The sequence below is a fragment of the Sorghum bicolor genome, chromosome 5 (genome assembly GCF_000003195.3).
Source record: "Sorghum bicolor cultivar BTx623 chromosome 5, Sorghum_bicolor_NCBIv3, whole genome shotgun sequence".
Classification (NCBI taxonomy): Eukaryota; Viridiplantae; Streptophyta; class Magnoliopsida; order Poales; family Poaceae; genus Sorghum; species Sorghum bicolor.
In genome coordinates, this window is record NC_012874.2 from 47,323,018 (window position 1) to 47,339,118 (window position 16,101).

General features: G+C 41.5%; 1 protein-coding gene across 1 annotated transcript in view; it reads left to right on the forward strand.

Moving 5' to 3' along the window:
- The window catches only part of LOC110435943 (predicted GPI-anchored protein 58), a 20,786-nt gene continuing 10,825 nt past the window's right edge, over positions 6,141 to 16,101 (forward strand). The window contains exons 1-2 of the mRNA XM_021462050.1: positions 6,141 to 6,217; positions 7,003 to 7,171. Coding sequence (XP_021317725.1) covers positions 6,141 to 6,217; positions 7,003 to 7,171 — 246 coding nt within the window. The remainder of the gene's footprint in view (positions 6,218 to 7,002; positions 7,172 to 16,101) is intronic.

Below are 16,101 nucleotides of genomic sequence, written 5' to 3' on the forward strand. Positions count from 1 at the left end.
GAGTTCCTGGGGTTGAGAGGTGTTTGGAACTTGGAAAGTGGCACATTGGAAGAAGTCCGTGATGTTGAGTTTGATGAAACCGAGGGATCTCAAAATGAAGCTCAAAATCTTGATGATGTGAGGGGAGATCAATTGGCAAATGCAATGAAAAACATGGATGTAGGTGACTAAGGCCAAGGCAAGTTGATGATGATAGTAATATTCACATGATCATTCAAGAAGTGCAAATTGATACAAATCAAGCAAGTACTAGTGGCTCTCATGATGATGATCAAAATCAAAATCAAGCAAGTGGAAGCAATCAACTCCCAATACTCCAACCCACAAGCATAGCAAGAGATCATCCATTGGATCAAGTCATTGGTGGTATTGAAAGTGGTGTACAAACAAGATAAAGGCTATCATCCTTTTGTGAGCACTACTCATTTGTCTCATTTGAGGAACCAAAGAAGATAGAAGATGCATTGAAGGATTCCGATTGGGTAAATGCCATGCATGAAGAATTGAACACCTTCACAAGAAACCAAGTGTGGGAGCTTGTTGAGAGGCCAAAGAACTACAATGTGATTGGTACCAAGTGGGTCTTTAGAAACAAGCAAGATCAAGATGGTGTGGTTGTGAGAAACAAAGCAAGATTAGTAGCACAAGGCTACACTCAAGTGGAAGGTGTTGACTTTGGAGAAACGTATGCACCGGTTGCAAGATTGGAGGCAATTAGAATATTATTAGCCTATGCTTGTGCCCACAACATCAAGCTCTATCAAATGGATGTGAAGAGTGCATTTCTCAATGGATACATAAATGAGTTGGTTTATGTTGAACAACCTCTCGGTTTTGAAGATGACATGAAACCCAACCATGTTTACAAGCTCAAGAAAGCATTATATGGTTTGAAGCAAGCACCTAGAGCATGGTATGAGAGATTGAGAGATTTTCTTCTCTCTAAAGGGTTCAAGATGGGAAAGGTTGACACTACCCTCTTCACCAAGAAGCTAGGCAATGACTTGTTTGTGTTGCAAATCTATGTTGATGATATCATCTTTGGATCAACCAATCAAGACTTTTGTGAAGAATTTGGAAGAATGATGGCAAATGAGTTTGAGATGTCCATGATTGGAGAGCTTAGTTACTTCATTGGTCTTCAAATCAAGCAAATGAAGAATGACACTTTTGTAAGTCAAGTAAAGTACATCAAGGACATGATCAAGAAGTTTGGATTGCAAGAAGCTAAACCAATGAGCACACCTATGGGCACAAATGATCAATTAGGTAATGATGCAAGTGGCAACATGGTAGATCAAAAGCTTTATCGGTCCATGAGTGGGAGTTTGCTCTATGTCACCGCATCAAGGACGGATGTGATGTTTAGTGTGTGCAAATGTGCAAGATACCAAGCTTCACCTAGAGAAAGTCACTTGAAGGCAACCAAAAGAATATTAAGGTATCTCAAGGGCACTCATGATGTTGGATTATGGTATCCCAAGGGGTCTAACTTTGAGTTGATTGGATATTCGGACTCCGACTATGGTGGATGCAAGATTGATAGAATGAGCACAAGTGGCACTTGTCAATTGCTAGGAAGGTCTCTAGTTTCATGGTCATCAAAGAAACAAAATTGTGTTGCACTATCAACCGCCGAGGCCGAATACATTAGTGTCGGTAGTTGTTGTGCACAATTGCTTTGGATGAAAGCTACTTTGAATGACTTTGGAATCAAATTCAAGAATGTGCCTTTGCTATGTGACAATTTGAGTGCAATCAAGATGACACAAAATCCGGTTCAACATTCAAGAACCAAGCACATTGACATAAGGCATCATTTTATAAGAGATCATCAACAAAAGGGTGATATTAGCATTGAAAGCATTGGCACCGAAGATCAACTAGCCAACATCTTCACAAAGCCACTTGATGAGAAGAGATTTTGCAAGTTGAGGAATGAATTGAACATACTTGACTTCTCCAACTTGAGATGAGTGCACCCCCACATTTATATATGACATGCCTCTCCTCCAACAAAGCAAGGTAAAGTTGGTTGACATAGCATTCATACTTTGCTAAGGACATGATTATAACATATAGACATGTTTGCATGACAAATAGGCTCATTCATGAAATTCAAAAGATTTTGATGTATGTATGGTACCACTATTGCTTTTATGTTTGATTGATCTAGTGGTTGCATATGACATGTTGGTGAGCTTGCAAGCCTAGTGTTGAATCTAGAATATGAGCTTATGATGTGTAATTCAACATGGTCAAGATAACCCTTATACTTCATGAGGTGTGAAAAAGCTTGTCCTTGGATCAAACCGAATTACATGTTTTTAGGCAAGTGATCTAGATTGAACCATAATTTGACCCTCACATGGATTGACTTAATTCTCACTAAAATTTGAACCTTTGTGGTCATTGATGACAAAGGGGGAGAGAAACAAAGATAAAGTCAAAAAGGGGGAGAGAAACAAAAAAAGGACAGAAAACTTTTTAAACTTGAGCACACAAATAGGGGGAGCAAGCTCATGAACCATTTGTTGCATTTGTATGTGCACTAACATAATGAGTTGTTGCATTGCAAGTTTAAATTCACAACTCTTGTTTGTTTGGTGCTTGCTAGAAATAGAACTTGAATGATGCTTTGAATTCTAGCATAGAGTTTTATTTTCATGTGGTATCTAGACATATATTATGATCTCACGAGGTATCTTGAGTTTTTGATGTATGTCTAGCTACATTGTGCTAAGGATGGTATATTGGCAACTCTGATTGGTATCACACTTCAAAGGTCCATTCTATATACCTTAGCATCATTTTGGTAGTAATAAATCTCCCAAAATTCCAATTCATGCATATGTGCAAACTTGAACCAAACTCTTGGAAGCACATATGTAGGGGGAGCTAGTACTACCAAAACCGAAATTGAAATGTTTGTCCAACCTTGTCTCATGATAAAAATGCTTTGGACAACCAATTCAAGTTCATTATGATTTCATTTCATATCTTTGTGATGGTTGTCATCAATTACCAAAAAGGGGGAGATTGAAAGCCCAAGTTTGGTTTTGGTAATTAATGACACCAAGTTGCTAATGCCTTGTGTTTAAGTGATGTGAGTTAGGCATAGCAACACATGTGATAAAGGTGCATGGTGGCATGATCACAAAGAGATGTAGCATGATGATCATGGTGATAGACGAGAAGCAAAGTTATCAAGGCAAAGGTATAAACATAGGGTTTTACTTTTGCCGGTCTAAGATGAGTAGAGAAGTGATTGACCGGGTTTAGGATAGATAGCCGACTATCAAGAGGAGAAGTCACGGTTATCTCTCGAATCAAGTGCTACTAGGTCCATATCTTAAGCATATGCATTAGGATCTAGTAAAGTGCTAACTTAACTCCTTTGGTGAAAATGTTTGTGAAAATCTAACACACATGCACTTTGGTGGTGGACACTTGTTGGTGTTAGCACTTTTACAAAGGAGGTGGAGTTCCTGGGGTTGAGAGGGGTTTGGAACTTGGAAAGTGGCACATTGGAAGAAGTCCATTGATGAGGACATCGCACCATCTATACATCCACACCTACACCCACACCATCGCCAAAACCACTTGGCCCTCTTACTCGTGCCAGTGCTCGTCAACTGAACCATCAAGTAAGTTTATTCTTAAACTCTTGTCCATCATATTTAGACAATGGAGACATGTGCACTCTTGTTTTGCTTAGGAATGATGGAGAGGACCAGAAGCATAGGGGATTGGCGTAGGCTGGATTTGGACAGCAAGACAGCACCAACTTACAACAACCACCATGACTTCATACAGAGTCCATTTTAAGCATGCAAGCACTTGATGGAAAACTCGTCAAGTATATTTTTAGATGGATCTCAATTCAAGTTCACAGCAGCTATGAGGCGGCCGCAATTGTCTAACAACTCCACGGACCTTTTCTTCAGATACCTACTTTTAGAGCATGCTTCGGTCAATAAGGATCTCATGTTTTGGTCAATAAGGATCTCATGCAACCAAGCAATGGTTGCCTTTATTTCTCTGTTATTTTTAGAGTGTCGAGAGTGCCGCCTAGCTTTGCTCTCTCTTGTATTTATGGCTCCTACATGCCACCACAACAATCTAGGTTTTGTTTAATCGAGTTAGCCATTTGCTACCGCCTTTCAGCGCGTGTTGGATAAACCGCCTGTCTGATTGTAAAAGGAACCCCACCATCTTGTGATTTTAGATTGAAAGCTCAATATATATATATTTTGCAATTGTGATTGTTCATTGTGTTCTTGCTTGTTCTTCGATTGCTTGCAGGACGAGTGCCCTCGTGGCCGGGTCACGCACCACAAGAACGCAGCGATCCTTGGAGTCGGTGTATCAGTTGCTAAGGCGCATCATCCTTGGATGGTTGTAGTCGAATCGTGAACGTCGTCTCCTTCCACTAAATCGAAGTTATCCATCTCCACCAAAAAGATCGGGACACCCTCGTTCTTATTATGTGGTATCAGAGCAAGGTTTGATTGGTGAGAGATTTTAGTTTGCAATTTTTTTCCTATAGTCCAGAAAAGCCAAAAAAATTTAGTTTCTTTCCCAACATCCTATAGACCCAGTGAGCCTTTTACTAGTACTACTTAGTTCAGGCAAGTTGTGTTTGATTTACATCGGTCGAGTCGAATTGCTGGTCTTGGGTTTAGACTTTTAGAGTTTCGAGTTCTTGTCACGTTTTAGTCACTGCCCATCGTATAATCTCTGCTGCAATCACTATTATCATATACATTTGGACTGTCTGAACTATCATCACCACCCTACTTGTGCACCGTGTAAACTCCATCCACCAGTTTCTCTTTTCACTTATACGCACCCCTATATTTTTAGGCGCATGCACCCTTTCACTTCAACCCGTGAGCATGCTATGATTAACCGCCACCTCCTGCATGCTCCTTTCTTCCATCCATACATCCTATTATAAGCGCTAGCGCACATTCTATTTTCAGCATCCTATTGCAACCACCAGATTTGTTCCACATTTGCGCATTTAATTTTAGAACATTGCATTGTTCCATCCACTTCCAGCAGCGCGCATCCTTTTGCCTGTCCTCCACTCTTCTTTCACATTCTATTTTTAGCATCCCATTGCAATCAGTACTACTGTAGCACCATATCACCATCACAATTTGCTAGTTGTATTTTTGTCACACTAAAGGTATTGTGCGTATTCTGAAATCTAATCCATCAAGATTTAGATTTGTTTTAGTTGAGCAAAGTAAAAGAAAAAAAACAGAAAGAAACAAAAAAACAATCAAAAAAAAGAGGAAAAAAATGAAAGAAAAAAAACGAAAGAAAAGAAAGGAAGAGGAAAAGAAGGGGAGTTATCTAGGAAAAGAAGGGGAGTTATCTCTTGTTGTCCTTATTATTGTTCCTGCTGTACCGTGACTTTGTTTGTGTCTAGGCTCGCGTCTCTAGCACGGTCTAGCCTAGGACCAGCATAGCACCACCGTTGAATGATTTCTCAACCTGCTTTTGTAACTAATGTGGTGTTAGTATTTCCTTGCTACTTTCAGCCTTCCTATAGCTCCACAAATTCGACTATAGCTTGACAGGGATTGATGTTGCGGCACCGATACACTTGCTTCTTAGGTTGAGTTGCTGAATTGTTGGCTGCCGTCCCCCTCCTGTTGAGTTTGGTAAGAACAGGTGAGAATATGCATGGACAGGTGTTGAGAGTGAGAGGATTATAATAACCACATCCTAGTAGCATTAGGGCAGTTTTTCTTTCACTTTTTTTTTTGTCTCCTCTCTTGTGATCATGCCAGGAGAATCAGATCCAACCCCAGATCCAACCCCACCGCAATCACCACGGACAAAGACCTTTATGCAACACTTCGAACGCAAAGTAAGGGAGCACACTAATGGCCTCAATGAGGATGTACAGGTGACCAATGAAAAGGTTGGGCAATTAGAGACAGCCCAAATAGCCACCACCAGCAAGCTTACAAGGTTGGAGGCATCTATTGTTCGTATGGACAAAAGTCTTGCTGCCCTTCTGAACCGTTTTGATGACTTCCACATGAAACACAAAGAGAAGCATAATCAAGATGAAGAGCGAGTCGAAGATAATTATGATGATGATTATACTGCTGATACTGAACATGATGATCGTGACACTCGTGATCGGCATCGCCTACGCCATAATCGAAGTGGTATGGGCGGTCACCGTCGACGTGAGGTACCCAACAATACTGATTCTTTCAGCAAGATTAAATTTAAAATACCTCCTTTTGATGGTAAGTATGACCCTGATGCATATATTTCTTGGGAAATTGCTATTGAACAAAAGTTTGCATGTCATGAGTTTCCTGAGAATACACGTGTTAGGGCTGCTACTAGCGAGTTTACTGACTTTGCTACTGTTTGGTGGAATGAACATGTCAAGAAAAATCCTAATAACATACCACAAACTTGGAATGCTTTAAAACGAATCATGAGGGCTAGATTGGTTCCTTCTTACTATGCACGAGATTTGTTACATAAATTACAACAACTGAGACAGGGAGCTAAAACTATAGAAGAATATTATCAAGAATTGCAAATGGGTATGTTGCGTTGTAATATAGAAGAGGACGAGGAACCTGCTATGGCTAGGTTTTTGGGTGGACTAAACCGTGAAATTCAGGACATACTTGAATATAAAGATTACAATAACATAACCCGTTTGTTTCATCTTGCGTGTAAAGCTGAAAGGGAAGTTCAGGGACGATATGTTAGTACCAAGAATAGTATTTCTGCAGGGAAGACTAATTCATGGCAGCCCCGCACGACTACTACTCCACCTACACTTGCTCCTATGCCTTCACAAAGCAACATGTCTCGTGCTAATCCAGCAAACTCAGTGGCAAAGACGATTCAAAATCCTACTGCAAGTGCTTCATCCATGGCGTCTACAGGTAGAACAAGAGACATTCAGTGTCTCCGATGCAAGGGATATGGACATGTGATGCGTGAATGTCCCAGCAAGCGTGTTATGATCGTCAAAGATGATGGTGAGTGCTCATCTGCTAGTGATTTTGATGAAGATACACTTGCATTGCTTGCAGCTGACCATGCAGGTAGTGAACAACATTTCGAAGAACATATTAATGCTACTGAAGCAGACCGCTATGAGAGCCTTATTGTGCAGCGTGTGCTTAGTGCACAAATGGAGAAGGCAGAGCAAAATCAGCGACATACATTGTTTCAAACAAAGTGTGTCATCAAAGAGCGTTCATGTCGCATGATCATTGATGGAGGTAGCTGCAACAACTTGGCCAGCAGCGACATGGTGGAGAAGCTTGCGCTTACCACTAACCCACACCCACATCCATATTATATTCAATGGCTGAACAATAGTGGCAAGGCAAAGGTAACTAGACTTGTGCAAATCAATTTTTCTATTGGGTCGTATAAAGATGTTGTTGAATGTGATGTTGTGCCTATGCAAGCTTGCAATATTCTGCTAGGTAGACCTTGGCAGTTTGATAGAGATTCTATGCATCTTGGAAGAGCAAATCAGTATTCTTTTCTGTATCATGATAGAAAAATTGTTTTACACCCTATGTCTCCTGAGGTGATTATGCAAAATGATGTGGCTCAGGCTACAAAAGCAAAAAGAGAGAGGAATACTAAACCTGTCATAGATAGGAAAGATGGGATCAAATTGAAAGGGAATTGTTTGCTTGCTACTAAGTCTGATATTAATGAGTTGAATGCATCCACTTCTACTATTTATGCTTTAGTATGCAAAGATGCATTAATTTCCCTTCACAATATGCTGCATTCTTTGCCTCCGGAGGTTGCTGACATTTTGCAGGAGTATTCTAATGTGTTTCCAACTAAAATGCCACCGGGGCTACCACCACTTCGAGGGATTGAGCACCAGATTGACTTGATTCCCGGTGCTTCATTGCCCAACCGTGCACCATACAGGACCAATCCAGAAGAAACAAAAGAGATTCAGCGGCAAGTGCAAGAACTACTCGACAAAGGTTATGTGCGTGAGTCTCTTAGTCCTTGTGATGTTCCTGTTATTTTAGTGCCTAAAAAAGATGGATCATGGCGTATGTGTGTGGATTGTCGAGCTATCAATAATATTACTATTAGATATCGCCATCCTATTCCACGCTTAGATGACATGCTTGATGAACTAAGTGGTGCTGTTGTATTTTCCAAAGTTGACTTGCGTAGTGGTTACCACCAGATTCGTATGAAATTGGGAGATGAATGGAAAACCGCTTTCAAAACTAAATTTGGTTTGTATGAGTGGTTAGTCATGCCTTTTGGTTTAACTAATGCATCGAGTACCTTCATGAGACTAATGAACGAGGTTTTGCGTGCCTTCATTGGATGATTTGTTGTTGTTTATTTTGATGATATATTAATTTACAGCAAATCTATGGATCAACATCTTGATCATTTACGTGCTCTTTTCTTGGCTATGTTGTTACTCCACAGGGAATTGAGGTTGACAAATCCAAGGTGGAAGCGATACAAGGGTGGCCAATACCAAAGAGTGTCACCCAGCTACAGAGTTTTCTAGGACTTGCTGGGTTCTATCGTCGCTTTGTGCAGGATTTCAGCACCATTGCTGCACCATTGAATGAGCTTACAAAGAAGGGAGTGCACTTTTCTTGGAGCACAGCACAAGAGAATGCTTTCAACATGTTGAAAGATAAGTTGACACATGCACCTCTTCTCCAACTTCCTGATTTTAACAAAACTTTTGAACTTGAATGTGATGCTAGTGGAATTGGTTTGGGTGATGTTTTGTTACAAGAAGGAAAACCCATTGCATATTTTAGTGAGAAACTAAGTGGGCCTATTCTAAATTATTCTACTTATGATAAAGAATTGTATGCTCTTGTGCGAACATTAGAAACATGGCAACATTATTTGTGGCCCAAAGAATTTGTCATACATTCTGATCATGAATCGTTAAAGCATATTCGTAGCCAAGGAAACCTGAACCGTAGACACGCTAATTGGGTTGAATTCATTGAATCTTTTCCGTATGTCATCAAACACAAGAAAGGGAAAGAGAATATCATTGCTGATGCTTTATCTAGGAGATATACCTTGTTGACACAACTCGACCATAAGATCTTTGGATTGGAAACAGTTAAAGAACAATATGTGCATGATGATGATTTTAAAGATGTGTTTTTGCATTGTAAGGATGGGAAGGCATGGAATAAATTTGTTGTAAATGATGGTTTTGTGTTTAGAGCTAATAAGCTATGCATTCCAGCTAGCTCTGTTCGTTTGTTGTTGCTACAGGAAGCATATGGAGGTGGTTTGATGGGACATTTTGGGGCAAAGAAGACGGAGGACATACTGGCTGGTCATTTCTTTTGGCCAAAGATGAGGAGAGATGTGGAGAGATTTATTGCTCGCTGCACGACATGTCAAAAGGCCAAGTCACGCTTAAATCCACATGATTTGAAGCCATATTTGGGTGAGGGAGATGAGCTTGAGTCGGGGACGACTCAAATGCAAGAAGAGGAGGATGATGAGGACATCAGCAGCATCTATACATCCACACCTACACCCACACCATCGCCAACACCACTTGGCCCTCTTACTCGTGCCAGTGCCCGTCAACTGAACCATCAAGTAAGTTTATTCTTAAACTCTTGTCCATCATATTTAGACAATGGAGACACGTGCACTCTTGTTTTGCTTAGGAATGATGGAGAGGACCAGAAGCATAGGGGATTGGCGTAGGCTGGATTTGGACAGCAAGACAGCACCAACTTACAACAACCGCCATGACTTCATACAGAGTCCATTTTAAGCACGCAAGCACTTGATGGAAAACTCGTCAAGTATATTTTTAGATGGATCTCAATTCAAGTTCACAGCAGCTATGAGGCGGCCACAATTGTCTAATAACTCCACGGACCTTTTCTTTGGATACCTACTTTTAGAGCATGCTTCGGTCAATAAGGATCTCATGTTTTGGTCAATAAGGATCTCATGCAACCAAGCAATGGTTGCCTTTATTTCTCTGTTATTTTTAGAGTGTCGAGAGTGCCGCCTAGCTTTGCTCTCTCTTGTATTTATGGCTCCTACATGCCACCACAACAATCTGGGTTTTGTTTAATCGAGTTAGCCATTTGCTACCGCCTTTCAGCGCGCGTGTTGGATAAACCGCCCGTCTGATTGTAAAAGGAACCCCACCATCTTGTGATTTCAGATTGAAAGCTCAATATATATATATATATTTTGCAATTGTGATTGTTTATTGTGTTCTTGCTTGTTCTTCGATTGCTTGCAGGACAAGTGCCCTCGTGGCCAGGTCGCGCACCACAAGAACGTAGCGATCCTTGGAGTCGGTGTATCGGTTGCTAAGGCGCATCATCCTTGGATGGTTGTAGTCGGATCGTGAACGTCGTCTCGTAACACTAAATCGAAGTTATCCATCTCCACCAAAAAGATCGGGATACCCTCATTCTTATTATCCATGATGTTGAGTTTGATGAAACCGAGGGATCTCAAAATGAAGCTCAAAATCTTGATGATGTGAGGGGAGATCAATTGGCAAATGCAATGAAAATCATGGATGTAGGTGACATAAGGCCAAGGCAAGTTGATGATGATAGTAATATTCACATGATCAATCAAGAAGTGCAAATTGATACAAATCAAGCAAGTACTAGTGGCTCTCATGATGATGATCAAAATCAAAATCAAGCAAGTGGAAGCAATCAACTCCCAATACTCCAACCCACAAGCATAGCAAGAGATCATCCATTGGATCAAGTCATTGGTGGTATTCAAAGTGGTGTACAAACAAGATCAAGGATAGCATCCTTTTGTGAGCACTACTCATTTGTCTCATTTGAGGAACCAAAGAAGATAGAAGATGCATTGAAGGATTCCGATTGGGTAAATGCCATGCATGAAGAATTGAACACCTTCACAAGAAACCAAGTGTGGGAGCTTGTTGAGAGGCCAAAGAACTACAATGTGATTGGTACCAAGTGGGTCTTTAGAAACAAGCAAGATCAAGATGGTGTAGTTGTGAGAAACAAAGCAAGATTAGTAGCACAAGGCTACACTCAAGTGGAAGGTCTTGACTTTGGAGAAACGTATGCACCGGTTGCAAGATTGGAGGCAATTAGAATATTATTAGCCTATGCTTGTGCCCACAACATCAAGCTCTATCAAATGGATGTGAAGAGTGCATTTCTCAATGGATACATAAATGAGTTGGTTTATGTTGAACAACCTCCCGGTTTTGAAGATGACATGAAACCCAACCATGTTTACAAGCTCAAGAAAGCATTATATGGTTTGAAGCAAGCACCTAGAGCATGGTATGAGAGATTGAGAGATTTTCTTCTCTCTAAAGGGTTAAAGATGGGAAAGGTTGACACTACCCTCTTCACCAAGAAGCTAGGCAATGACTTGTTTGTGTTGCAAATCTATATTGATGATATCATCTTTGGATCAACCAATCAAGACTTTTGTGAAGAATTTGGAAGAATGATGGCAAATGAGTTTGAGATGTCCATGATTGGAGAGCTTAGTTACTTCATTGGTCTTCAAATCAAGCAAATGAAGAATGACACTTTTGTAAGTCAAGGAAAGTACATCAAGGACATGATCAAGAAGTTTGGATTGCAAGAAGCTAAACCAATGAGCACACCTATGGGCACAAATGATCAATTAGGTAATGATGCAAGTGGCAACATGGTAGATCAAAAGCTTTATCGGTCCATGAGTGGGAGTTTGCTCTATGTCACCGCATCAAGGACGGATGTGATGTTTAGTGTGTGCAAATGTGCAAGATACCAAGCTTCACCTAGAGAAAGTCACTTGAAGGCAACCAAAAGAATATTAAGGTATCTCAAGGGCACTCATGATGTTGGATTATGGTATCCCAAGGGGTCTAACTTTGAGTTGATTGGATATTCGGACTCCGACTACGGTGGATGCAAGATTGATAGAATGAGCACCTAGAGCATGTTATGAGAGAATTAAGTGCATATTTTCTATTGCGTCGATGGGAAATTTGGAGAAGTCGCACGAGTGCTTTCTCACTGAGAAACACTCACCGGACGCTGAGTGCGGAGGCACCGGACGCTGGCCTCAGCGTCCGGTGTGCTTCACCCTGCTAGGGTTAAGCACCGAACACACTCTGAGAGCGTCCGGTGTTTAGCGTCCGGTGTGCAGGTGTTTTGCGACCCTCTCTGCGCATGGGTCCGGTGAGCACCGGACGCTACCAGTGCTTAGCGTTCGGTGACCCGCAGATTTGCGGAACTCTCTGTGCATGAGTCTGGTGTGCACCGGACGCGTCCGGTGTGGACCTGCGGAGCGTCTGGTGATCCGCAGGTGACCGTTAGGATCTGACACGCGAGATTCAGGACGGTCACGTGGCCAACTCCAGTGCACCGGACGCAGGGACTTGAGCGTTCGGTGCTCACTTAGTAGCGTCCGGTGCCCCCGTTTTCAGCCCAGTGAAAACAGCTAACGGCTAGTTTCTTTGAGGGGCTTATAAATAGAAGGTGGCCGGCTTTGGGAGGTTCTCTCTTGCACATTTGATTACTTGAGGCATACATTGAGCTAGAGAACACTCCCTCCACTCAACTTGTTGCTTGTTTGCTAATTCTAGTGAGATTGAGTGAGATTCAAGTGCATTGCTTTGAGAGTTCCATTTAGTGGCACTTGATTCTTGAGTTTGCTGCGGATTTCTTGTTACTCTTGCAAGATAGGTGCATAGTTTGCTGTGGATTCTTGTGTTTTAGTGTTTAGCCTTCTTGCTAGACTTGTATAGGTGGCTTGCATAGCTTAGTTGTGCAAGTGCTAGAATAGCTTCGCCACTTATTTTACTAACTCACTTGTTTAGTAAAGTTTGTAGAGTTTTTAAATAGGCTATTCACCCCCCTCTAGCCTTTTGGACCTTTCAAGGGGCTCAAGTGGATGCTCGGTTTGGTCTGTATGGAGATAGTGTTACTCTTGGTGCAAGATAGGTGCACTGTTTGCATGGAACATACCAAATGCTTGGAAATCAATCTGGACGCACATGATGAAACTCCTAGATGACGTGTGTCATAAGAAATCTTGTTTCGGTCTATTTGGAGACAATGTTAGTTTCGGTGCAAGATAGGTGCAAGGTTTGCACATAATGCAGCATAGGCTAAGAAACCATTTTGGACGCACCCGATGGTACTCCTAGGTAAAAGGCTCAAGTGAAAGCTCGGTTTGGTCTATTTGGAGATAGTGCTAATCTTGATGCAACATAGATGCACGGTCTTCATGGAATGTACCATACGATTAGAAATTATTTTGCACACACCCGTTAGAACTCCTTGATGACGTGTGTCATATGGAATCTCGCTTTAGTGTGCTTAGAGATAATATTAATTTCGGTGCAAGATATGTACACAGTTTGCGCCTAATGCGCCAAAGTCTAAGAAACCTTTTTGGAAGCACCTGTTGGTACTCCTAAGTGAAGAGGCTCAAGTGGAGGCTCGGTTCGGTCTGTTTAGAGATAGTGCTAATCTTGAGGCAAGATAGGTGCATAATTTGCATGGAACATACCATATGCTCAGAAATCAATTTGGACGCACCAAATGGAACTCCTAGATGACATGTGTCATATGGAATCTCACTTCGGTCCGTTTAGAGACAGTGTTAGTTTCGGTGCAAGATAGGTGCACGGTTTGCACCTAATGCACCATAGGATAAGAAACAATTTTGGACGCACCCGATGGTACTCCTAGGTCAAGGGGCTCACATGAAAGCTCGGTTTGGTCTGTTTGGAGATAGTGCTAATCTTGATGCAAGATAGATGCACGGTTTGCATGGAACATATGATATGCTCAGAAAGAAATTAGGACGCACCTGATATAACTCCTTGATGATGTGTGTCATATGGAATCTCGCTTTGGTCTGATTAGAAACAGTGTTAGATTCGGTGCAAGATATGTGCATGGTTTGTGCCTACTGCACCAAAGTCTAAGAAACCATTTTGGAAGCACCTGTTGGTACTCCTAGGTGAAGAGGCTCCAGTGGAGGCTCGGTTTGGTCTGTTTAGAGATAGTTCTAATCTTGATGCAAGATAGTTGCACAGTTTGCATGGAACGTACCATATGTTAAGAAATCAAGTTGGACACAGCTAATGAAACTCCTAGATGACGTGTGTCATATGGAATCTTGTTTCGATCTGTTTGGAGACAATGCTAGTTTTGGTGCAAGATAGGTGCATAGTTTGTGCCTAATGCACCATAGTCTAAGAAACCATTTTTGACACACCTGTTTGTACTCCTAGATGAAGAGGCTCAAGTGGAAGTTCGGTTCGGTATGTTTGGAGATAGTGCTAAATTTAATGCAAGATAGGTGCACAGTTTGCATGGAACATACCATACGCTTGGAAATCAATTTGGATGCACCTGATGGAACTCCTTGATGACGTGTGTCATATGGAATCTCGCTTTGGTCTATTTAGAAACACTGTTAGTTTCGGTGCAAGATATGTGCATAGTTTGCGCCTAATGCACCATAGTCTAAGAAACCATTTTGGAAGCACCTGTTGGTACTTTGGTGAAGAGGCTCAAGTGGAAGCTAGGTTTGATCTGTTTGGAGATAGTGCTAATCTTGATGCAAGATAGGTGCATGATTTGCAAGGAACATACCATATGCTTAGAAATCAATTTGGACGCACCCAATAGAACTCCAAGATGACGCGTGTCATATGGAATCTTGCTTTGGTCTGTTTGTAGACATTGTAAGTTTTAGTGCAAGATAGGTGCACAATTTGCACCTAATGCACCATAGTCTAAGAAACCATTTTGGACACACTTGTTGGTACTCCTAGGTGAAGGGTCTCAAGTGGATGCTCGGTTCGGTCTGTTTGGAGATAGTGCTAATCTGGATGCAAGATAGGTGCAAGTTTTGCATGGAACAAACCAAATGCTTGGAAATCAATCTGGACGCAGATGATGGAACTCTTAGATGACGTGTGTCATATGAAATTTTGCTTCGGTCTGTTTGGAGACAGTGTTAGTTTCGGTGCAAGATAGGTGCATGGTTTGCACATAATGCAGCATAGGCTAAGAAACTATTTTGGACGCACCCGATGGTACTCCTAGGTAAAAGGCTGAAGTGAAAGCTCGGTTTAGTCTATTTGGAGATAGTGCTAATCTTGATGCAAGATAGATGCACAGTCTGCATGGAATGTCCATATGCTTAGAAACTAATTTGGACACACCCAATAGAACTCCTTGATGATGTGTGTCATATGGAATCTCACTTTGGTGTGATTAGAGACAGTATTAGTTTCGATTCAATATATGTGCACGGTTTCCGCCTAATGCACCAAAGTCTAAGAAACAATTTTGGAAGCACCTGTTGGTACTCCTAGGTGAAGAGGCTCAAGTGGAGGCTCGGTTCGGTCTGTTTAGAGATAGTTCCAATCTTGATGCATGATAGTTGCACAGTTTGCATGGAACATACCATAGGTTAAGAAATCAATTTGGACGCAGCCAATGGAACTCCTAGATGACATGTGTCATATGGAATCTCGCTTCGGTCTGTTTGGAGACAATGTTAGTTTCGGTGCAAGATAGGTGCACGGTTTGCATGGAACATACCATATGCTCAGAAATCAATTTGGACACACTAGATGGAACTCGTAGATGACATGTGTCATATGGAATCTCACTTCGCACTGTTTAGAGACAGTGTTAGTTTCGGTGCAAGATAGGTGCACGATTTGCATGGAACATACCATATGCTCAGAAATCAATTTGGACACACTAGATGGAACTCGTAGATGACATGTGTCATATGGAATCTCACTTCGGTCTGTTTAGAGACAATGTTAGTTTCGGTGCAAGATAGGTGCACGGTTTGCACCTAATGAACCATAGGATAAGAATCCATTTTGGATGCACCCGATAGTACACCTCGGTCAAGGGGCTCAACTGAAAGCTCGGTTTGGTCTGTTTAGAGATAGTGCTAATCTTGATGCAAGATAGATGGACGGTTTGCATGGAACATACGATATGCTCAAAAATCAATTAGGACGCACCTAATATAACTCCTTGATGATGTGTGTCATATGGAATCTTG